Source organism: Oenanthe melanoleuca, chromosome 4A, assembly GCF_029582105.1.
Source record: "Oenanthe melanoleuca isolate GR-GAL-2019-014 chromosome 4A, OMel1.0, whole genome shotgun sequence".
Classification (NCBI taxonomy): Eukaryota; Metazoa; Chordata; class Aves; order Passeriformes; family Muscicapidae; genus Oenanthe; species Oenanthe melanoleuca.
In genome coordinates, this window is record NC_079338.1 from 3,105,855 (window position 1) to 3,130,410 (window position 24,556).

The window sequence follows — 24,556 nt, forward strand, 5'->3', positions numbered from 1 at the left end:
GGAGAGATAAATAACCCCAGGCTGGGACGTGGGGAATGCAACACTGCCAGGGCTAGATCCTGATCCAGGGGCAGGTTGGCAGGGGGGCTGTGGAGAAGCCCCAGGAGGAGCCCAAGCTGTGGGGAGCAGGCAGGGCAGGCTCTGGGGTGGCAGGGGGGGCTCTGACAGTGTCCCCAGGGCGGGATGGGCCATCAGGTGGGATGTTGGACAACACCCTGCACTGCTCCACAATGCCAGAAGGGATGTCCTGCCCAGCAGGGAGGTCTGGTCCCCCAGTGGTCAGCAGTGAGAGGGCTGGTGTCCCCCAGCAGTAGCTGACTGGTGAGAAGTCACCACAGAGACCAGAATTGCTGCCAGAGCAGATGCACCCAGCATCTCTCAGCTTAAACCCGCACATTTTAGGGTGTTTGAAGAATGGCAATTCTCCCCCTCTTGCTTTAAGGGATTTTTTGACACTGGTGAGAGGGTTCTGCCTCCCTAGGAGAGCATTCCTTGTGCTGGGAGCCCCACGGTGTCTTGGCACCTCTGCGTGCTCCCAAACTTGACTCATCCCTCGAGCACACCTCGTTGCATCACCAGGGCCAGGAATAAAAACCCCCACCTCACACACACACACGTTCCCAGCACCACCCCCACCTTGGCAGGAGGACATCCCTCCTTCCCTCCTTTGCCTCCACCACCAAATTCCTCTGCAGTTTTCCAGCTGCTCAGTTCACACTGCCTGGGCTGGTCCACGCTGCTCCCTGCATCCCAAATCCCCCACCATGCAGCCTGGCCTCCTCAAACCACCTGTTTTGCCAAAAAAAAAATCCAGTTCTGCCTCTAATTAGAATGAAACCAAACAGCTTCAAGATTTCCCTGAAGGGTGTTTTAAAGCTGGTTTCAGATACGGTTCCCCAATTACCATAGGAGAATTTCAGCATTGTTACAGTGGTTGCTATTTTTAGCTCTCTGAAAACAGACAGCAAAATGCTGGTGACATCAGCATTTGACAAGTGTTGACTTGTTTCACGACCAAATGGATGCTGCATGGTCTGGGGAAGGAAATAAAAACCCCAGACCAATGTGTAGCTTGAATGTGTAGCTTATTGAATATTGGGGCAGGGCTGCAGACAGTGTCTGGAGGTCGAGAGAAAGCCTTGGTAATTCTGTTACTCAAACATCAATAGTGGTTGTAAAGCAGCTCAAAAGAGTGAGGGAAATATTGACCTAAGTGAAACATCAACATTCTCTGACATGGTTTTCCTTAAATGAAAAGATTTCTCCATAATTTTTTGTTTGAAATTTGATGGGACCGATGCAATTTCTGAACAAAAAAAAACCAACCAAACAAACATGAAAACCTGCCATTAGGTGGAAAAATAAAATAAATTTAGCCAATGCTATCCAGCTTTTCCTCACTGCTTTACCCACCTCCCTCCACCACCCAGCAGCTTTGTCTTTGTGGGCAGCACCTCCAAGCCTCCCTTTCTGTTGCAGAATTTCCCCATCATTTTAGCACTCCCCTGTTTCACACCGTGGGTGAACACCCCTCCTGTGCTCCACTTCTCATTCCAGCAAGGTGTTCAGGGCCCAGGTGAGCTCAGGCACCACGTGCCAGGTTACACCTCCTGCATCCTCCCATCCCACTCTGAGCTCTCAGAGCTGGGAGTGCCCTCTGGGCTGGCTCAGGGCTCAGTTTGGTCCTCTGGGATTTGTGCCATCTGGAAACTGCTTGGGGAAGGGGGTAGGGAACACCAGTCCTGCATCCCAGCATCACTGCTGCTGTTTATTCATTCCTTTTGTTGGAGACCTGGCAACCAGCTTTTAATCTGAGCCCGGTGGGAATTAATTTTGGAGTAAGCTTTTGTATGGAACGCTTCCCTGAGATGGAGCTGCATTGCACTCCCTTCAACCATTAATTTGCTAATTCCACCAAAACCAAGAAGAATATGCTTTTCTGACTCCCAGCTTTCACAATGGATTACAGGGCTTCATTTACCCGTGCAAACAAGCTATCTAGAGCCTGCTCTTGTTCTCACAGAAAGCAGAAACTGCTCATGACTTGGGTGTGCCTTGACTTGGACCCTGGGGTCTGGTCCAGGGATTGAGCCTGGTCCTGCTGGTCCCTGGAACACTTGCTGAAGGCAGAGGCCTGCCAGGATGTCATCCTTCCCTGCTCTCTGACATCAGAGCCTGCTGGGAAAAAAAAAAATGAGTGTTGTGCCACAAATAGCATGATTGAGTCACTTTGCTACAGGATCAGCTCCGAGGAGGGGGAAGCGAGCGGCGAGAAGGTGGCAGGAGAGGAGCAGGAATGTGGGACCTCACTGGGGGAAAACAGGCAAACAGAGGAAAAGGAGCAGGTATTGCCTCCTTGGGCCCATCAGGGCGACTCCATTTCATAAATTCATCCACAAAATGCAGGACAAGAACAGGTTTCAGAGCACAGGGGGGACCTGCCCTTCCCTCCCTGGCAGGGCAAGCCTGGCTGCACATTTACAGAGAGGAAGAGAACACAGGTGAATATTCAGGGACTGTTTTCCTGCTTGCTTACACCTGCTGGGTACTTTTGAGTAGGATCACCTACTGGAAAAAAACTGGACCTAGTGCTCCTGTTTTCAGCAAAACTGCAGGAGTCAGTACAGAAAGCAGCCCTAAAGAAATCCTTTTCCTACCTCTGTGAGCAAAGCTGGAGGGACTTCAAGCACTGCACCCCCAGTGCTTCCAGCACTGCTGACCCTGCTGGGGAGCAGGAGCTGCCATTGCTCAGGGCTTCTCTTCTGCAATTGCATTTTCTCCAGGGGCAAGGGAGCAGCTTCCAGGAAAACCAGCCAGAAGTTAAGCCAACACAGGGCTCTTACTGAGGCCCTGGAAACAGCGGGCACAGAGCTGTCATTTTCTTTCATTTGGCCTGGGTGCAATTTTCCTCTTCTCTCCCGTTTGCACAGGTCATTGCAGGGAGCTGGGACGGGATAGGAAGGGATGGGATGTGCATGAGGAGCTGGCACAGTGTCCCAGCCCCAGCCAGCTCGAGTGAAAACCCTCCAAGGACTTCCACCCGTGCTGCTGGGTTCACACTGCTCGTTCTTGGAGCTGACTAAATGGCAGCTGATAAAAATACACCAGCACTTGTACTTGTGCTGTGCAGGTGTGTGCAGAGATTGCCCACCAGCCTGGGGGAGGCAGCTCCGTGCTCAGGTGGGCTGAGCAGCAGCAAAGAGCAGCCTGAGCCCCCTCCTTCCTGAATTTATACTCCTACCTGCCCCCAAGTCAAAACACCTTCTTGCCTGGCCTTCAATCCTGTTTTAATACAATGAGAAAATCTGGGGGAGTCAGCTGTGGGACTGCTGCAGTTTTTCTGGTGTGTCAGTAAAGCTAGCTTGGGGCTCTCTGGCAGTTTCAGCCAAACAACCTCACTGGTCCAAGGGAGAGAGATGGATGCACCTGTCCTGGGAAGGGAGAGGCACAACAGGGCCACAAACCTGGGTTTCTTGCACTTTTTTTTGGTGTCTGGGCCTGGATCAGAAGCATTCATTACTTCAAAGGAGAAAACAGCACAGACACCACCCCAGGGACCCCAGGCTGTCCCTCAGCCCCAGCAGGAGCTGCTGCTCCTTTGGCTTCCCAGGGCTCTGCTGCAGGGACAGCACAGGGCACAACAACCTTTGGCAGGATGATGTTCTGGGCAGAATCCTGCTTTGCCATGCCTACACCCAGCCCTACCCTCCCCAAAACAGCCCTGCCACTCAGAGAGGTGTAAAATAATCCTACAAGCCACACTTTGCCCCACAGCAGAGCACAGGAGCTGATACTGTAAGTGGGAAGGGTGGGTGTACCCTCTCTGAAGGGGAAAAATCTTTCCTCCCCCTTTGCTGCAATGGGACATAAATCCAGACATGCTATCACAAATATTTGTGGAGGCAGGTCAAAAGAGCCAGCTGTGGATTTTGGTAATTGAAAAGGAAAAAAAAATCACAACAAAAATAAAAAACCCTCACCAAACAAACCCAACAACAACAAAAAAACCCAACTCAAACAAAAAATACACTAGGAATAAAGTGAACAAACACAGAGTTGGAAAAATCGTTTCCTGGATTTCAGCTACAGCATCCTGGAGCTGCAGATTTGCCCTTTAGCCCTCTTTCTCTCCATTTAATATCATTTCCTCCCCTGGCTCCTTCTTATACCCAGGTAACAGAGTAAGACCAACCTTTTCTCCTGCTTCCCACAAGCACAGCAATTTCAAAGGCCTTGGATTTGCCTATGTCAATTTGTTCCAGACACACAAAAAATGTCCTCACTGAGGACCATTCTCCTACCAGATATCAATTTTCAAGCCTCAATCTTCAGAATTGTTCTAGTAAACAGGCTTTTTTTTTTTTTTTTTTTTTTTTTTTTTTTTTTTAAACCATACACAAACCTATCTTGAACACAAGAAATGACTGAAGTGGTTTAACTAAAAGGCTACAGAAATTTAACCTTGGATACCACAGTAACAAAAGCTCATCTTCATAGCCCAAACTCGCAGAAAATTATAAGCAACCGAAAATGAGTGTTTCAAATGGAAGTGTTATGCAACATGAATGACAGTGACCTGAAACGCCCAGAGCAGACTATTCCCCTCTCCAACATCCATCTATAGCAGCACAGGAAATGTTGGAGGCCTGAAAGAAACAGCCATTTCCAGCTTGGAGATGGAACAGACACACAAAACCGTGCAGCACTCGAGTATCTTTTGGGTCCTTGCCTTACCAGGGTATTTTTGGACGAGGCAGAAGTTTAAATGAGGTGCTGCCTTTGGCAGCAAAGCCTTGGGCTCACCTCAGGCCGTAGAGGACGGTGCCGTCGGGGTGGAGCCGGATCATGCGGTTCTTCACCGTCACCCCGTGCAGAAAGGACTTCTTGTCGTTCAGGAAATAGGTGTCAGGCAGCCACAGCTGGTCAGCCACCCTGTTGTCCAGGGTCAGGTTGAGAGGAAGGTCGTTGTAGGCCAGGCGTTTGTCCCGCCAGCTCTGCTGGAAGTACATGGTGATGGTGTAATCCTGGGAGAGAAACGGGCACACGTCAGCCTGGGGCCATGCAGCTCCATCCCTTCACCCCTCACAGTTCCCTGGCACCAAAATGTTTGTTTGTTTGTTGTTTGGTTTTTTTTGGTTTTTTTTTTGTTTGTTTGTTTGTTTTTTTGTTTTTTTGGTTTTTTTTACGGGTGTGCGCTGTGATTTCTTCTTCGACAACAGGAGCAAGCCCGAGTTTTACAGGGGACAAAACACCACTACATGACTCTAATCAAGAAAAACTCCATCCCACTCCTGCTGTCCCAGCCTGCTGCACCACCAGCAGCAGTTCAGGAGCACCAAAGGGTGTCAACCATCAGTGGCTGTCACAGGATACTGCTGGGAACCAGGGAAGAAGCAGCCTTGGAGCCTTGGGTTGCTCAGGCTGCTCAAGGACCAGAAATTATAACAATGGTTATAAACCTGAAGGTGTGTGAGAGACGTGATGTTTTGCAGAAAGCATGTTTTCAAAGAGGTGTTGCCTTCTTGCACCAATGAGCCTTTTGTATTGTACGAGCTACCCTATATATAAGTGCAGTGTTTCTTCAAATAAAGTTCTCTTTTTGCTCCTCCATAACATGAAGAATTATGTTGCACCACTCTCCTATAGCTCAAATGAAGCAAGTGGCTACCCAGCAAAGACTTCCAGGGTTGATCTCCCACTTATAAAGGTCACATAAATGCCATCCTCTCATGCCCAGGCACTGCTCCTTACCACGCTGCTGGTGAAAGCCAATTTTGTTTTCAGCAGAAGCTCAGGCCATTCCAAAGGGCACAGGGAGAGCCTCACCTCGAGGCCAAGGTTTCAAGGTTGAGCCAGGCCAGCCATGACAAGCTCTTAGCACTTGCCTCATTACAGGAGCTCAGTTGGGAGTTCATCGTGGTTCTCAGGAAGGGACATATGGGAAGGAAATCTGTCCTCAGTGGAGCATGACCCACTGGTAAAGGGGCAGTTCCCTGAATAATTCCCCATGAATTTGGAGATCAGAAGGAATTTCTTCATGGGAAAGGTTGTTAAACATCGGAATGGAGTGGCTGGGGGGGCAGTGGAGTCCCCATCCCTGGTGGTGGCCAAGGAAAAACTGGACATGGCACTGAGTGGCTGACAAAGCAGGGGTCAGTCACAGGTGGAACTCAGTCTTAGAGATCTTTTCCAGCCTAAATGATTCTGTTATTCCCAACCATCCCCAGCTAGCACAATGACATACAGATCTCCTGCTCTCCTCCTGTTCAATAGAGAAAAGCTGACACTTACAACTGTTGCTAATCTAATAATTTTATAGAAGCTGTTTGGTGGCTGTAGCTCTGCAGAAACCAAACCCATTGCTGGGCACATCCAGAGGCCTTGGATCAGCCTGTTCAGAGGCACAGTGTGGTGCCACACAATGGAACAGTTTCTTCTTCTCAGGTAAACAAGCAGTACAGGAAGGAGTCTTGTACACACCAATGGCAGGAAACATTCTCAGGAAACATTCTCACAACAGGTCTTAAATAGGCAGGGAGAAAATATTTTTGGGACAAACAAGATAGGATTAAACTAATAGGATGTTGATTAGGAAGTGGGCACAAGTCCTGTAGACAGGACTGACCCTACAGAAGTCAGAGTCCATAAATAAAAGGCATTTTTGCAAATGATTAGAACAGGTGGGATCACAGACACTTTGTCTCTTCCCAAGCAGTCCCCACAGTGCCACAGGAATCCTCTTGACCATGTGAATTTGCAGGATGAGCCTTTCTGCTCTGCAGATCCCAGCTCTGAGCGAGGTGGGGAGCTTGCTCATGCACCAACATCTGGGCTGAGCACTGAGGCATCTGCCTGCCTGTCTTCTCCCACAGACTTCATTCAAAGCCAGGCTTGATTAACAGCTCTGAAAACAAGCTCAAATAATCCCACATCGTGGATAATGCCAGCTTTTGGGTACCTAACTATGATTCAGAAATCCAGACCCACATGCACATCCGAAAGGTCACGGAGTAAATCTGCGGAGTACACCAGATACAGAGCTGGATCTGTCACTGTCTGTGCTGTCTTGAAAAGAACAGAGGCACAGTGACAGCTTTCTGGCCAAGGAGCTGTTTTGCTCTGCTTTTTGAAGGGCTGTAAACTCCTGCCTCAGAGTCCATCTCTCTGAGGCACAAACATTCTCATTTCGGTCAGGACCCTGCAAAGGAAGATGCTGTCCCCAAAATCTCTCCCAGGGTGCTTGGGGCCTGCATTTTCCTGCAACACCTCACCCAGGGCTGAGCTCAGCTCTCCAACCTTCCTGGCTTTCTTGGCACAACAGGTTTCTCTGGGCAGCATTGTGGAGGTGAGCACTTGATCACCATGGTTCACACAGTGCCTCAGGTTTCCCTCAGCCTCCCTCTCTGCTGGTTCCTGTGCTCCACTTCTTGCTCTCATCACATTGTTGAAGAGCAGGCAGGATTTCTGGGCAGTAAGAAGAGCAGGGCAGGTGTCCACCCCACAGTGGTCAGCCCTCCCTGGAAGGACAAGGGTCATTGACAAGGGATGGGCACAGAACTCAGCTGTGGAGAAGAGGGACAGGGCAGGTGTAACTTAATTAGTGGTTTGTCTGAAGTTTTTTCTGTCTTCACTCAGAGCCAGGATTGAAAAACACATGAAGAAAATAGATTTCCTTGTGTTTGGGCTTGGTTGTTTATTAAATCTTATCTAAAGTACAGAAAATTCAGCAAGGCTTTTAGCCACCAGCTAGAAGTGAGCAAAATGGAGATGAATCCAGCTGCTACAAGGTCTCTTAAAGCTAAACAGTCCAACAGAGAAATAACACCTATATTATTTGTATTTTTAACACAACAATAAAACTCCTGTGACCCTGAGTGCAACACTAACTGTCCAACCAGAAAGTACTGCCTGAAACCATGAAGGAGAAGGAAGATGAGCACTAAAAGAGACACCACCCAAAATCCTCCATCTTGTCCCATACCTATTCCTATATTACAAAAACCTCACATTTAAAACCCTTCACAGTATGAAATCACACATTCCTATTTAACTACACACCCGTGATTTTAACTCCATCACTCAAATTTGGAAGCATTCTCCAAGGCCTCAGGTCAAAAACAGTGTTCCCCAGGGGGTCAGTGCCAGACAGCACAGAAAGCTCAAAAAACCCAGTTTTCTGGGATCCAACAGGCAGGCACAGGCTGGAGGCAGCACTGGCAGGGGCAGAATCCAGGAGAGGAACAGTGAGCTTGCCTTCCCCTTCATCCCCTTTTCCTGGTCAGGCAGTTATGAAGCACCCATGTGCCACCCTAACATCACAGCCTGGCCATGCTCCAGAGCTGCTGAGATCTTAATCACAGCCTTCCCTCCAAAGGCACACCCAAAAATGGCCAAGGGTGGCATCATTCTGCAGAATTAGAATGGCCAGATGGAGCCAAGGCATGCAGGAGTTCATAGGTTCAGGAATCAGAAATAACTGAGCCCGATTTTCCTCCAAGTCTTGGATGACAATGCCTTTGTTGTGGGGTGTTATCTGTCACTGGGCTAATATGAGGCTTTCCCAAACCTCCCACTAATCCATGACACTCACAGGCATGCTGATATTGCACAAGCTGGGTGTCTTGGGTTGCAACAATTTCTGGATGTGGCCAGAAATGTGAATTCTGTCCCCATCTGCTGCAGCCAGGTGGGGCAGTGACCCTGATCTCCTGGCACACATTATCTGCTTGTGGGCCATCTTTAAACCAGCTGGGCAATCATCTTTATCTTCCCACAGCCCATCCTCCCTCCAGGAGATATCTCCTGTTCATGGCCAGTGAGTCCCAGGGCATGACTGATAAAATTCCATCATCCCACTGGGAGATGCTCCAGCCAGGGGAGGAGCCAAGCCTTTCCTACCCAGATAAAAACTGACATTTTGGACACCAAGGGACCTTCTTTCCACTGGATTCCAGAGGAAAGCCAGACCTTTCCACATCATCCCTGCACCTTCAGAGGAAACTGCACCTTCTCCAGGAGCACTGCTCCAGCTGAACCACATCTGCCCCTGCAGGAGGATGCAGCCACCATTGAATGGGACTGTGCCAACACCCTGACTGACTGACGGGTGTCAGCTTGGATTCTGACTCTGGCAGGGTTTGGGATTGTTCTTTGTAATACTGCATTTCTATTTTAATTTTCCTAGTAAAGAACTGTTCTTCCTAATTCCCATCTCTTTGCCTGAGAGCCCCTTAATTTCAAAATGATAATAATAATTTGGAGGGAGGGGGTTTACAGTCTCCATTTGAAAGAGAATCTTCTGCCTTTATTGGCAGACACCTGTCCTTCAAACCAGGACACTGAGTTTCCCAGAATCACCAGCTGACAGAAGGTTGGCCAATTTGCTGGGTTCAGTGAAGAACTTTGAATTCAAACACACCTGGAGCCCACACACCTCTCCAGCTCTTCCTTCCACCCACCACTGAGGCCCTTTGGTGGGACAGCACATCTGGATCTCCCTGCTGCCTGTGCCAGGGGTTAGTGAGGGGTTTTCCCTCTGCACACATCCCCAGTAACCAGAGTTCTCCACTGGTACTGCTGGAGGAGCAAGCCAGAGGTGCAGGAAAATCTGGTTTTCCCCTTGCCTCTGAACTGGCAGCCTAGACTCTCCCCACTCTACATCTGTGCAGCTCCAGCAGCAACAAAAATGCTTCCAAATGATGGATCCCACTGGCTCTTTGTGGAGGACCCTGCTCAGGCAGGGCCACAGTCTGGAGCAAGGATGGGAGAGCTTTGTGGGAGCTCCCAGCTCGCCCTGCCAAGTTAATCTGCACTGGGATAGAAGGCAGGACCCACACTGGAAGGGGTTCAGGTGTGCCAGGCCACCCTGTGCAACCTCCTGCTTCCTCTGTGCCTGCTGGGGGAGGAGAGGCTGGAAGAAGGGAGATACCTCTCCTCATCAGAAACTCCCTGCAGGCTGCACTGCGCTTTGGAAAGTGCTCAGCATGAACCTGGAAATCATTTAAAAAAAAGAAAAAAATAGCTGGGACAGGGTAAAGGGGGTTTTTGAAGGGTGGATATGACCAGAAATTGTATGCCTCCTCTTGTTCTCCCTTTTTCCAACCCAAGGAAAAGCCAGTTTTGCAAGGATACCTGCAAACTCTGTCCAGCTGGGCTTTGCTACCTGGGCCATGTCAGGCTGCCCCTGCCCTGACCAGCATCCCACTGTGGGAGGCTGAAATGCCAGAATCCACAGCTCTGGCCAGGGGAAAGCTGTTTCAGCCCTGCTGAGGCTCACTGACCTAAAAACCACGTGCCTCTTTGCCAAAAGGGCTTGTGTGTTTCAAAACAAGACTTTCCTCCATCTCTGCCAGCCCAGCAGTGGCCAGACCCAAAAGTCTGGTGGCCAGCAGCTCCCAGCTCAGTACCACTCCCAGATCTTTAACCCCCTGCAGCAGCATCCCTGAGCACCAGCAGCATCCCAAAGGTTTTTTTCTGTCTCCTCCACCCTGCTCATTGAAGCATGCAAGGCAGAGGTGAGAGCTGGCTCACACTCATGGGGCAGAGGTGCTGCCCTGTGAGTTCACCTAGAGGGACACAAAAATTCTGCAGAAGGAGGAGGAGATCACCTGGGGGGCCCCACGTGTCTGAATGATGGGGTGTCCTACCAGCTGCTGAGGGCAGGGATGCTAAAATCCATCTCCAGATGAGAGGATGCTGATAATTAATTACAGCCTTTCCTGAAGCTCAGCTGAGACCCCAAAACAGAGATGGTGTGCAGTGTGAGTGGCTGGAGTGTTGACACGGCAGGGGCATGAATGGAGGAAGGTATTTCCTGCAGAACCCCAGAGGCAACAAACCCAGCCAAGCGTGCACAGGGATTCCCCAGACTCTCAGAGGACAGGGCAGAGAAGTCTGAGGGAGCAGCAGCTGAGTCACAGCAAGAAGGGAAATAAGCTGGCACTATTGGTATGAATTCAAGGATGAATTTCCACTGGCTCATTTTCCAAACACCTTTGTTAACATCTATCCTATAAGGTGCTTCTCCCCCTCCACCTCACAGAGCCCCTTTTGGGAGTGAAATGCTCCTTGGGAAGCAAACCTGGACTGCCGTGGACCCCTCCCCACTGGAGCTGGCTCTGTGAGCCAGGAGCAGAAATGAACCCCCTGTCACACACCAGAGCTGCCCCTTGGAGAAGTGTCCCAGGTTAAGATGCCAGATCTGAGCATAGGAACAAACACCTTTGTGCAGAAAAAGGCAAAGCTGGGGGGAACCAAGGCAGTGAGAGGATTTGTGAGTCCAGGGGACACGAGAGGAGCCACTCCTGCTGTGGGGAGCACAGGCTGGTGCTGCTGGAGCAGTGACAGGCTGGAGGATGCTGAAGCTTGGAGGCAGCAGATATTATCTGAACCCACCACAACTCAGTGAGCAGCTGGTTGTGTGTTAGTGGTGTGCAGGGATGTGCCCAACCCACCAAGGGACACGGGGAGCCAGCTCAGCCTGGGAACCTGAGCTGCCTTTTCTACAGACCAAAGAGCAGCAAGGGGTGGGCAGGAGCAGCAAAGGCATCGTGTCCCTTTCTGTCACTGCAGAGAGAGGAGGGATACAGAATCAAGGAGCCCTTCTTCTCCTCACTATGCAGAACACAAACCTGCCCTAAACCCAAGTGGAGTTCTCACAAACTTTGTTTGTGCTGGTTTTGGAGACACAGGTGTGCTGTGCCAGACCAAAAGTCTTTGTGCAGTCGTAGCCTGTCCTCAGTAACAGGAAAGAGAATGGCAGGGAGGAATATAAGTTAAAAAGGAGGGTCTTTGTTGTGATACTTAATTCTGCAGCTATTTGGGCTTCAGGATCTCCTCAGTCAGAGCTGGCACCTTCTTAATTGAAGATACTCAGTTTCTCTTATGAGAGCTTGCCTTATTTCTCAAAATATTCAGCCTTTGGTATCTGGACTCCTGTGGCTGTGAGTCCCACAGCTGAGTTCTTCACTGTATCCACATCACTTTAAACAGGTGCAAATCAAGTTTTCTCTTTCCCAACTCCCTGTAGTGCTTGTATTAAGCTGGTAAACAGCCACAACCTTGTGCTCTCAGGCTCACAGGGTCCCACCTCCTTTTAGACACTTCAGGGTTACTCATCAGAGCACAGATAGCTACAAACACTCTCAGAAGTAGTTGAGAGGCTCTGACAGAAGCAGGAGACAGCAAGGCAGGGAGAACTGTTGCAGGGGTTAAGCACAGAGCAGAGCTCTGGCAGAGTCTGATATTCAGCAATGGGTTTTTGCACAAGAATAGACTGGAGGCAAGGTAATGGAAATAACTTTCCACAGAGCCTGTGCAATTAGATGTTACAAAAGCATGAAGTCAGGAGCATAAGAGTATTTTGGAAGGTCTAAGCATTAATATGGAAAATAAATTCAAGATGATATGGAAAGGATCTCACAGGAAAGAATAGCTCAAGGATGCTGAGCCTGCTGCTGCAAGGCTCCATCCTCCAGCTGCTTCCATGTTTGAGCAGAACTCCCAGGCAGCTCTCCCTAAATCCCCAGCACAGCTCCTGAGAGACACACATCATGGGCAGGCTGGGTCAGATCATTTTCCTTCCTGCTGTGACCCAGAGAACCCTCAGCACTGAACCATCCAGAGGCAGAAGTCTGCAGGCTCATTAGGGGCTCCACTAGACTCAGGCACCAGGACAAGAAATTGAAAGAATAATGTGTGTGGAGAGGTCAAATATTTGCTCAGAATCCAGCAATTCTGGCAACACAGATATTGCCTGTGCCTGGTCCATTTTTGTGGATGACAAATGAGTTGGATACCTTTCAGAGGGGCTTTGAAAGTGAAGGTGACTGTTCCAGGCTGCTACTGGAGGCTGTTTCACCAAGCACTTGTAAGGCACTGGGAACAATAACTTTTCTGCAGGGAAGAGAGTGCACTGCTCTTCTGCTGCTGCAGGACTCTGGGCATGAGGGATAAAGGAGGTTTTGCAGCTCATCTCCAGCTCTAGCTGTACCACTTGACTTTTTTCCCCCCCCTGACTTTGATAAAGAAGATCCTTTTGGAGAAGCAACCAAATAAAAGTCCTTCCCTATATAAGCAAATGACATATGGTCTCCTTGTCCAAGATCACAAAAGAACATTAGGAAAGCCAAGATGCTCCAGAAAGAGGGAGAAAAATGGAACATCTGACTTAGTAAAAACCAAGCTGCCACTGCCAGAGACTAATGAACAGTTTGCTGGCTTCAACTTCTTTGATGATTAAACACCAGCTCTTGTTCCCGTCATTCTTGGGAAAGAAATTAAAGGACAAAGTAGTCCTCAAGTATGTTTCATTTGAAGGAGGGGATAGGAGAAATAAGAGGAATTTTTTTTGTTTTGAAGAGGAAAAGACATGATCTGCCTGCAGTCAGCTGCAAGGAATTGGAGCAGTGTAAAATGTATGGGAATGTGCAGGAATGTACAGGAATGTGCAGGAATGTACAGGAATGTACAGGATTGTACAGGAATATACAGGAATGTACAGGAATGTGCAGGAATATACAGGAATATATACGAATATATAGGAATGTACAGGAATGTACAGGAATATACAGGAATATACAGGAATGTACAGGAATGTAAAGGAATGTAAAGGAATGTACAGAAATATACAGGAATGTGCAGGAATATACAGGAATGTACAGGAATGTAAAGGAATGTAAAGGAATGTACAGAAATATACAGGAATGTGCAGGAATATACAGGAATTTACAGAAATATACAGGAATGTGCAGGAATAGACAAGAATATACAGGAATATACAGGAATGTGCAGGAATGTGCAGGAATATACAAGAATGTACAAGAATGTATAGGAATGTGCAGGAATATACAGGAATATAAAGAAATATACAGGAATATACAAGAATGTGCAAGAATGTACAGGATTGTACAGGAATATACAGGAATATACAGGAATGTGCAGGAATATACAGGAATTTACAGAAATATACAGGAATGTGCAGGAATATACAAGAATGTACAAGAATGTACAAGAAGGACAGAGCACAATGGCCACAGCCCTTCCTCAGCAAGCTCATCAGACAAAACTACTTAGCCCCCACATGGGACTGTCCATCCCCAAACAGATAAATCAAGGCACCCCAGACCTCAATGTCCACCACTTAACCTGCCAGAAGCAAATACCTGCCAGCAGCCCCCAGACAGCAGAGTCTGTTCAGACTCTCACCTTTGCTTGAGGCAGGAGGCAGCAGCTTTTGTACTTACTGTACTTTTCATGGGGAGAGCATCCTGCCAAAACACTGCTTTTAATTTCTGTTTTGGTTCAAGTGCCAGTGCCCAGCTTACAAGTCTGAATTTCTGCATGACAGCTGTTATACATAAAGTGACAAATATTTCAATTACTGCCCTTCTCACTACACTTGAGCCTAGCAGGCAGGAAAGACACAATCTTTTTCCACCTTCCCTCTTTTTGAATAGCCAGGTGTCAGCACTGACTTGGGAATCAGGAAGATCATTCTTCCAGCAGTGCAAGGAGGGGTTGGCTTCTGGGATATACTCTGTGCCCTTCTGTGCTGCAGGTCTGTGTGCTCTTGAACTCATTTTCTTCAAGACCTGAGAAGTACTTTGCATAGATATGTTCCCCTCACTAATCTGATCTACTTTTGTAGTAATTTGCATGTGTTTAATTGCTGAATGCATGACCAGAAACTGGGACAGGTGTCTGCAATATCCTCAACAACTCAGGGTGTGCAGGGAAAGTGTGGCTTTGTTGCCCTATTTCTCTCCTGCCTGGCCCTATCCCTGCAGCACCTGGAATGGTGCTGGCCCTGCAGCTCTCAGTTTAGAGGGCATAGCTGGTCCTGAGCCAAGGGGATCTGCTGGGACAAGCCTCCAGAGTGCTGAGCCTGGCCCTCAGTGCCCTGTCTGAGCACCACAGGTCACCTGCTGAGCTGCCCCAGTGCTGCTGGAAGCAGAGATTGAGAGCAAAGAGCCAGAACTGATGGGCACAGGGAGGAGCATCACCTTCTGTGAGCACAGGCAGAACAGACACCTTGCTCAGGGTTACAGGCAGCAATCCCAAAATCACCACCTGCAGCACATCTTCCTCAGGCAAGTGCTTTGAAAACAACACCAGGCACTTTCTACCCCTGAGCCATGAAATCTGTGAGCTGGTGCACATCATTCCTGTGAGCTAGTGCACATCATTCCTGTGCCTGGTGCTCACCATTCTGTGGACACTGCTGAAGGCTCGTGGAGAAACCTAATCTGGTTTTTTCCCAGGCTGTTAACTTTTCTCAGCTTCAACCTGGATCTTTCTCAGAGACAAAACAAGGGAAAAAAGAAAGAAAACACAGATAGACACCTGGTGTTGACCACCAAGCTGTGTGAGTGTCTCGTGATATTTTGCACAAAGCATGTTTTCAAAGAGGTGTTGCCTTCTTTGACCAATTAGTCTTTTCTACTTTGTTTTTCATGATCTCCCATATATAAATGCCATGGCTTTTTAATAAATTGCTCTTTCCTGTTACCTGAAAAGAGTTTTTTTGCTGTGTTCTTTGCCACTTCCTAATTTTATAACGACACCATTCCTGCTAGGCTGGTGTCATTGTAAGGCTAAGGAGTGGTGGGAAAATACAGCAACACAGGTTCCATCCAGAAAGCAGAAAAAGTGATTTACTGCAGAAGCAGATACATTTTTATAGACTGGTTTGTTGAACCAAGGATAGAATTAGGCTCATTGGTCCAAGGAAGGCAACATTTCTTGTAAACCTGCTTTTACCAAAACACCCTCCTGTCCACAACAGCAGGTGTTAAACTTTCTTATTAATTCTTTCCCTTTTGTTTTCCTTTGAGTAGCTTGGGAAAACTCAAGCTGCTGTTTTCCCTGACTCTCACCAGCATCCACAGGCTGGTGCACACCATTCCTGTGCCTGGTGCTCACCATTCCTGCTGGGCTGCCCTCCTCACTCTGTCCCCCACAGGTCAAACCCAGAGCCCTTTCTGCCCCTCAATTGTCCTGTTTGTGCACCACCAGCTGGATTGCTCTCAAATCCCAGCACAACTTGAGAAATTGCCTTTTCCAGAGAGCAGCCACTCAATGGGGACACATTTTTGTTTCCTGTAGCTTGCCATGGCAAACCAGCACAGAAGGGCAGACTTTGGCCAGAGACCTACCTAAGGGTAGAGAAGCAAGGCCATATATAAAATTTGGGAAAGGCACTAATTAATTTCACCATTTTGGGCAGAAAGGGGGCTGGGAAGTGATAGGTAACTCACATTTATGTCTTGCTAGAGCATCAGATGTCTCCAAATGGTTGCTCCAAGCCTTCCCAAGCCCCTTTTCTCCCTTGCCATATTTACTTCAGGCAAAATCTTAACTGCCCTTCCTGCCTTACAGCCTGTGCTGCCAGGGTCTTCCTGTACACACATATTGCATATCTAATATACAGCCATGAAAGCTCAAAAATGCTTTTAATAATTACTTGGTATTTAATTAAACATGCAACAACCAGCCTATTAGAGTAAATTAAATCTGAGTGAGACATTTGAACAGAGACTAGTGGAGATATCAGTTTCCAAAGCTCTCAGAAGGATGGAGGAAGAAAACTGGATTATGTCAAAGGGAAAGATGATGCTGGAAGATGAGTGATGCTTCCTAAACCTTTCCCCCACATCTCTGGGCAAGTGCTAAGTGTGTAAACACAGAAATTATTTTTTCCTCCCGGAGGAAAAAAATTAGACAGATCTTGTAATTCCCTTTGCTGTCAAGATCTCCAGTGCAGTTTGGGGCTGCAGAGGTAGGAATTCATGTTATAAATAAAGTGATATTATTACTTTACATGGCAAAATAAAATAAAAAACATATTACTTTACATGGCAAAATAAAATAAATGTATATTCAGCTCCGAGCATTGAAACCATGAGACTGCAACAATATCAAGGCACACAGGGCTTTGAAGACATTGTTTTAACTTAGGGAAGGAAGGTTTCCTGTTTAAGGTTCCAAAAATTGCCAGAAAGATGCCATTTCCCAGGAGGTAGCCAGAGGCAAACAAATCCTTTAAATAATTTAAGACAAGTAGCACCTCAGCTAGGCTGGCACAGGTTGGCTTGACCAAAAAACTTAAACTGGTGTTTGTTTCCTGCAGAAAGCAAAGTTTGATGATGTAGGAAGGGTGCAGTAGATGGTGGAGAGCAGCACATATTTCTGGCAGGGGGTTCAGTTAGGTCAGGCACAGTCTCAGCACAGAGGATGGCAGCCCTGGGGCTGGAAAAGCAAGCCCTGCTTTTCAACAGGAACAAGCAAAGTGGATGCAAACCATTTCACCTGCAAACCCTCAGACTCCTGCACCCAGAGACCTGGTTCTGTATCAGGGGTGACTTTCTTCAGAATATCCACACCTCAGGGGACAAGCTCAGTGGGAGGGAATGGTGTTAGAGAGAAGGGCCAGCAATCAGATTTATCAGCTGTAGTGTGGACAGAGCACTGCCCAGTCATGCTGGGACAGCAAGAAAGGGCAGGGGTGTCATCAGATCTGTTCTAGGAAAGATTTTCTACTTGTCAAGGTTACTGGAGCAGCAATCATGATGGATGGATGATGGAAACTCCTCCATCCATGGGTTAGTCTGCCCATGGGTGTTCCAGGCCAAGGGAACCAGGCAGAGTGGCCACCACATGGACCAGGCTGGCCCTCTCCACTCCATCCACCCCAATCCTGGCTGTGGGATCACAGACCTGGTGGGTGGGTGCTGCTGGCACTGAAAACAGCATCCCCACTGCAGCTGCACACAGCACTCCTGATGCTGCTGAAAGAGCCAAGCTTATCACAGGATGCATGAAGGGAAAAAATGAAAAAAAAAAAAAAGAGGTTTCAGCAGGCTGTGGAGGTCCACAGGCAGGGCAGACTTTGACTTCACAGCCAGCTGGATGGGGAGCACAAGCTGCAGTCCCTGTCCAGGCTGAGTGAGTGCTCTCTGCAGCACCAGGACCAACAGAGCCAAGGAGCTCTATTTGCAGAGCTGGCAGGGAGCCCACGTGAGCTCAGTAAATAAAGTATCCAGATAATAAAAATACCCAAAAACACTCTTTAATTTTTTTCCTGAGGGATCTGATATGGAGAGAAGTGTAGGGCAAACCCATCCCTCCCTCCAGAGGAGTGGAACACAGAACCTGAAAGGTCTGATGGCTCCCAGCTGGGACAGCTAAATACCTGGCACTGCTTTTTGGGGCAAACAGCTGGGACTTGGGATAACAGGGCTCAGACAGGAGCTCCTGTATTGTAAAACCTCTGCAATCCTAGCTGCAAACTCCTGCTGGATGAAAGGGTCAATGCTTTGTGTATCAGGAAAGCATCAGAGGAGGTGGTCAGGGGCACAGAGGCCACAGCTGCCTTCCCCTGCAGCCACTGAAGGTGCAGAGACACTGGGCTAGCAGAGAGAAAAGGAGAGGAGATCCAACCTGTAAGCAGTGAGCATGTTTTGGGTTTGCCTCTCCAGAGCCTCAGATGGGAGCCCAGCACACCTGGAAAGTGCAGGCAGGGATGAGTGAGATGGCATGGACAGCCTGGTGAGCCAGCACACCTGGAAAGTGCAGGCAGGGATGGGTGAGATGGCATGGACAGCCTGGTGAGCCAGCACACCTGGAAAGTGCAGGCAGGGATGGGTGAGATGGCATGGACAGCCTGGTGAGCCAGCACACCCTGGGCACACCTGGCAGGGAGGGGACAATGGATCTTGCCTTTTACTCACTCCTCTGCCATTTTTTTCTGGCTGGGGCTGGCCTGAGATTCTGTTTGTGCCAGGGCAGCAGGTTCTACCCACAGCTCAACCCACATGCATGCATGTCCTCCTTCCCCAGAATGATCCCTCCATCTGACTAGAGGACCTCAGAGCATCCTCTCTGGATCTCCAAGCAGCTCAGCAGACCCTCTTCCTTCTACCATCCCTTTTCCTTGAATGTTCCTTTCTCTCTGTAGCCTAGCAACTCAGCACAGACTCAGAATATTAACAGCTCCTGTCCCCACACACGATCTTCTCCAGAGGCCTGAAAAATGTGATGGCAGAGAGGCTGAGAGGGGTGGGAGCACACATGAGATGTGGGGAGCGTGCAGGGAGCCTCTCCCAGCATCCTGAAACAGCAGAGCCATTCAGCTGTCGGATCTGCCACCTTCACTTAGCATGTACATAACATACAGAGCTATTTATAGCCACATTTATTTACATATTCAAATAGCAGCACGACACGCAAGCACTTGTATTTTGGATTTGGGTTCTATATTGAGGCACTGGCACTCTTGCACAAATGCATTCTCTGTTGCTGGGTGCTTTAAATGTATATATGACAGGATGTCAGAAGGTCAGATTCTCAAGGTCTAATTTGGTTTTCAATCAAATCAGATGAAGCTTTCACTTGGGGGGGGAAAGCTACTTTAGCATTCTGCAGTAATCCTCTCCAATGCTGCAACATTGCTATTGAAACAGGTGGCACTTTGGAACATTGCTCTCAAATAGAGCCAGCTTTTTAATACTTGTATATATATAAAAAATATATATAGGCTGGGGGAGTTTTGCCCATGCAAAAACATGAATAAAAATTTAAGCAAGGCGGGGAGGGGAGGTGGGGAGGAAATGATCCCAGGCAGTTTTCTGCAGTAGGAATTCTAACTACTACAGGGATGCTGGGGTGCGAGCTGAAGTGGTTCATACCAGCACCACACAACCCTGACATGTTCAGAGCTAAAGATAACTCGGCTGCTGGGGGAACAGATGGAGCACTGCAATGCACAGCCCTGTTGCAAACCATCCAGCCACAGCCTCTCCTCCTCCCCAGCACGACTCCTGAGCTGGCGTGGGGCGCGGGGAGCTCGCCCTGCGCTGGGGCTGCTCCCAGACAGCCCCGTTTGGGAGCTGCCTGCTGGGCAGGACGTGGGAATCCCAGTGCTGAGAGCTGCCCCAGCCCTCCCCAGCCTTGGGTTGCACTGCTCAGGGAGAGCAGCCCCCTGGAAAGAGTCTCAGAGGGGGATCACTCTTGACAAGCGTTGCCGCTGGGTTTTATTTGTGCTGCAAACCCCAAGCTCTGGGTTGGGAATTGGCCAGCTCTCCCCACAGCTGTCCCATCACCCAGAATTTCCCTTTATGCAAAGAGCCTCCTGCAAACTCTCCCACTGAGATATCAGGTGGATGCTGGAAGATCCCCAGGCAGAAACAAGCAGAGCAGAATGAAAAGCTTCGGGGGCAAGAGAGAGAATCATTCCCTTGTCCAGCAGCTGAGAGCTGGCTCCAGCAAGGCTCCCACACTTCACCTCCTACTTATGGCCAAATCGTGCCTTTTGGCCAACAAAAATATTCATTCAAGGTCATAATTAGTGTTGAAAAAGCCACAGCCCATCAGCACAAGCACAGGGAGCCCTTTTTGGGGAAGCAGTGGAGCTGTCCCTGGCACCAGGACTGCTGCTCCCTGCCCCAAGGCACTGAGACCTCTGTCTCCAAAGGAATTCCTGGGGCTTGTCCAGGGCATTTGGAGAGACTGCATGGTGAGCTTTGGCTTGTTACTTAGCAACTGGACTCCAAGTAGTGGTGAATTTACTGGGCTGTCACTGCAGTCCGAGCTGTACCAGGAGCAAGGGCACGGGGAGAGTTTTGTCATGGGAATGGGATAGCTTGTGAAGTGTTATGGAAGGCAGGCCAGATTTTTCCCTTCTACAAGTTGCCATAAATGCAGTAAATATTGACATATGAGTCACACTGACCTATTTTCTAGCTTTCAAGCCAGGACAATCTCTTTGCAACTGATTTCAGAAGCAGTGAATGGGGAGCACTTCAGGCCCCTTCAGGAGTTCACTTTATCCTTGACTATTTTATGCAGCCCCTTTGGAAGAACCATCCCCATCTTCCAGGCAGACTGGGGACCACTCCTTGTTTAAATCTGAGCACCCAATCCCCCCAGCACCACCCTGCAGAGCTTCCCTGTGGCTTTCCTTGTCCTCACACACTGCCTCAATCCAAGGGATGTTTCAGCACAACCAGTGGGAATTCTGTTAAAGAAAGGCATTGTGTGATGTGAGCAGGCATCCACATCTGATCCTTGACTTCTCAGGCAGTGTCAGTGCTGCTGAAAATCACCCTGAGCCTCAGCAAGGATGAAAACATCCCAACCACAAATCTAAGGATGGCAGGTGAGGTGGGTCCCTGACACCAGCTCTGCTAAGGTGTTTCTGGAGCTCAGAGGATTTCTACTCTTGCCCTCTCTCCAGAGGAGCCACAGAGCAGCAGCTGTGCCTCCTGCATGCAAACAAGAGCATCTCAAAGCTGCCAAATCCAGAGTGGTTTGGAGGTTACTCTCACAGCCATCTTTTATTCCCCCAAACATCCCTCTGGCAGCAGGAAAAAAAGATCAAATCGCTGCTGCTTTCCCTCCCCAGCCAAGTGCCCCTGTGTTTTCCCCTTCCTGCTGCTGGGGAAGCAAAGTGAGCAGGTCCCCAGGGTGGCTGTGACTGATGGCAGTGTGCACATGGACCTTTGCCTCCCCTGGTAGGTCTCCCCCTGAGGAAAATGCTGTTCCACATGTAAAGAAGCAGCACTGTTTGATTTCCCAGCCATGCACTCACACCAGGAGCTGAAGGGCCAAGAGCTGTGAGAGCCCAGCAGAGGAAACCCTGAGGAAACCTTTCATCCCTTCTGCTGTCTGCTGCAACACCCTGCTTGAGACCACAGCACAGAGAAACCCCTTGTGTATAAAAAAAAAGGCAGATAACCCCCACCTGCCCATGCCTGTAGGGATAGCTCACCCCAAGTCAGAGCTGTGCTGTCCTCACCAGCAGCAGATCAAATCTCACAGAATCAAAGAAAAGAGCTCCAAGGTCATCAAGCCTTTGACCAAATACCCCCATGGCCACTAAACCACACCACAAACTGCCAGGTTTCTGAGCACTGCCAGGGATGGTGACTTTGCCACTCCCCTGGGGAGCTTGTTCAGATTTTTAACCACTCATCCAGTGAAGAAATTTTTCCTGCTATCCAACATGAATCCCCCCTGAGTCCTTCTCCACCACCAAGGCCTCTGCTACCTACAGCACTTCCATCCAGCAGGACTGTATCCCCTGCAGCACCATGGCAGGGCACCATCTGCAGCTCAGCACCAGCCCTGCCTCCTGCTTCTCCCATATTTTGGGCACTCCTAAATATTCAGCAGCCTTGAATACCAAGATGTAATGTATACACACACACAGAGTTTAGATACCACAGTGTCACAGGGCTGGGGATACCCAAGGCTACAGAGGAACATTTGCAGCACTGGAGTGTCATGTCATACTTGTATCTCACAGTGTATAACTCCAGAAAACTCTGACTGAAGGATTTAAATGCTTTAACCTTTGCTTTAAAAAAAACAAAACACTTGGATACCCAAGGACATAGAGACTGAGAAGTATCTGTAAGTCATTTCTCCATTGAAAAGAGACAGCAATAAAACAGAACGTTTTCAATTAGGAAGAAGGAAAACATTGACACATTTAAAGAGGGTAGATGGTACTAAAAGGCACAGAATAATGGTAGAACTTTCTCCTTTAAAATCTTGTTTTTTAAGGCTCAAGACATCTACAGCAATGGAAAATCCTTTTCAAGGGCACATTGCAGCAAAATCGTGTTTGTCCAGTATTGCAGGTGTACATATATCCCAGTGAAAACAGAGCTGCAAAGCCTGCTCAGGACACATTCCACCACAAAGCCTATTTCAGGCACACCCAAAACCTGGAAAATTTGATGTAGTGAGAAGAGTGATGCCCCACTGAATGTGGCATAACAGGTTGCAGGATGAGCTGTCCTGATCAAGAACACTCTTACACAAAGCCTGGTCCACTTCATCTTGGGTTAAAAGCCAATTGAAAACCCCTGCAGCTCAGGGCTGCCTTGAGACATGCTTTACATCTCTCTTGAGCAGGGAAATCTGCCAAAGCAGACAGCTTGTTTTTCAAGCAAGCTTTGAGAAGTTGGGCAATAAGAGCCACGATGCTTCCTGCCATAACCTCCAAGAGATCCAGTGCAGCTGCCAGCAGCAGAGCAGCCACTCTGCAGGCACAGCCTGGCACCAGGGCACAGGGCTGGGAAGCAGTGAGGCACTGCAAGAGCCTGCCCAGAGCAGCTGTGCTGCCCCTGGATCCCTGGAAGTGTCCAAGGCCAGGCTGGATGATGCTTGGAATGACCTGGGGTAGTGGAAGGTGTCCTGGTTTGGACTGAGATGGGCTTTAAACCCTTCCAACCCAGACCATTGTGTGATTCTCTGAAGCAAAACATCAAGCCAAGCATCCTGCCCTGACCCTCAAGCCCTCCCCACTGCAGATTATCCCCCAGCAAAATGAACTGTCAATGCCACAGGCATCCCTCCTTTCACACCCCTATTCCTGCAAATGTTTCTATCTGGAAGCCTTGTTTCCTACATTAGCCCTCTGCAACAATCCTCTTGTAACTTTTCAACTTGTCACCAGGTTTATAAAACTTTAAAGCTGGTGCTATAACAAACTGAAATGATGTTATTGCAGATGTAGGAGAGCATCTTGGGATGAATAAATTATAGGAGGCACAAAGAAATCATGACTATAATGGCTGGATGCTCCGAGCTGTCTAGGGTGTGCAGACACAGGAGGGAGCAAGTTCAGGACTGCACAGACCATAGGGCAGGAAAATTGAAGCCTTATGAAGGGTAACCTCCTCTTATTTCAAATGCATACAAAACTTCTGGTAGTTCTCCTTGTTGAAATAGTGCATTAATTCTTCAAGGGAGTCTGAACTGTCTGGTGATAGAAAAATCTGTCCCCAGGGATTGCTTAGGGAGGGAAAAGGCTAGACTGGAAGGATTAGTCCTTGTCTGGTCCCACCATGCAGGAATACACAGCACACCTGAGCAGTCCTCAGCTGGAGGAAGGGACATCCAGCAGTGGGGAAGATTTTCAGCTCTTTCTGAACCTCTGGTACTGGGCACTGTCAGAGCTGCACCAGCAGGGCAGAGCCTCAGGGTGGGAGACTGGGCAGCATCCTGGCCACAAAGCACAAGGACAGCCAGCCACAGCTGCTCCAGTGAGTGACATGAGCTCCACACTGCCAGAGCTCTTCCCTCCCAGCTCAGAACCTGCTGGACTCCTCAGAAACCTGAGCACACCAAGAGACCTGAGCCTGTCACTGCCCCAGTGCCACTGCACACCAACAGGAGTCCATAGACCTGCAGGCTGCTCCCTTAAGTTTTAGCTTTTATATTTTTCAGGTCCTGTACTTCATTAGTGAGTAACTCTGAACTCTATATAGTGTCAGTGAGCTCTCTTCACAGTTTGGTCAGACAAAACAATCCTTCCATGCCTGAGAACCAAGGGCACCATCACAGTCTCAGGCCCCAAAAAGTAGAAACAAAAGTGAATTGGGGGGGAGCAAACTGGGAGAATGTGACTTCACTACCTGAAGCTGTAATTGAACAATTAACCCCTGATATGCAAACAGACCAAACTTAATCTGCCAAAAAAAACTCATGACCATCTTGGGTGCAGCCTTGGAGGCTTTTGACTGCCCAAGGTGCACCTGTTAAAGGCCTT

At 48.7% G+C, this 24,556-nt stretch overlaps 1 protein-coding gene across 2 annotated transcripts in view; it reads right to left on the reverse strand.

Annotated features, from left to right (window-relative positions):
* LOC130253275 (gamma-aminobutyric acid receptor subunit beta-4) overlaps positions 1–24,556 on the reverse strand; it is a 77,435-nt gene that overhangs the window by 21,702 nt on the left and 31,177 nt on the right. For both annotated transcript variants that reach the window (XM_056491745.1, XM_056491744.1), the window contains exon 4: positions 4,804–5,024. In XM_056491745.1, coding sequence (XP_056347720.1) covers positions 4,804–5,024 — 221 coding nt within the window. The remainder of the gene's footprint in view (positions 1–4,803; positions 5,025–24,556) is intronic.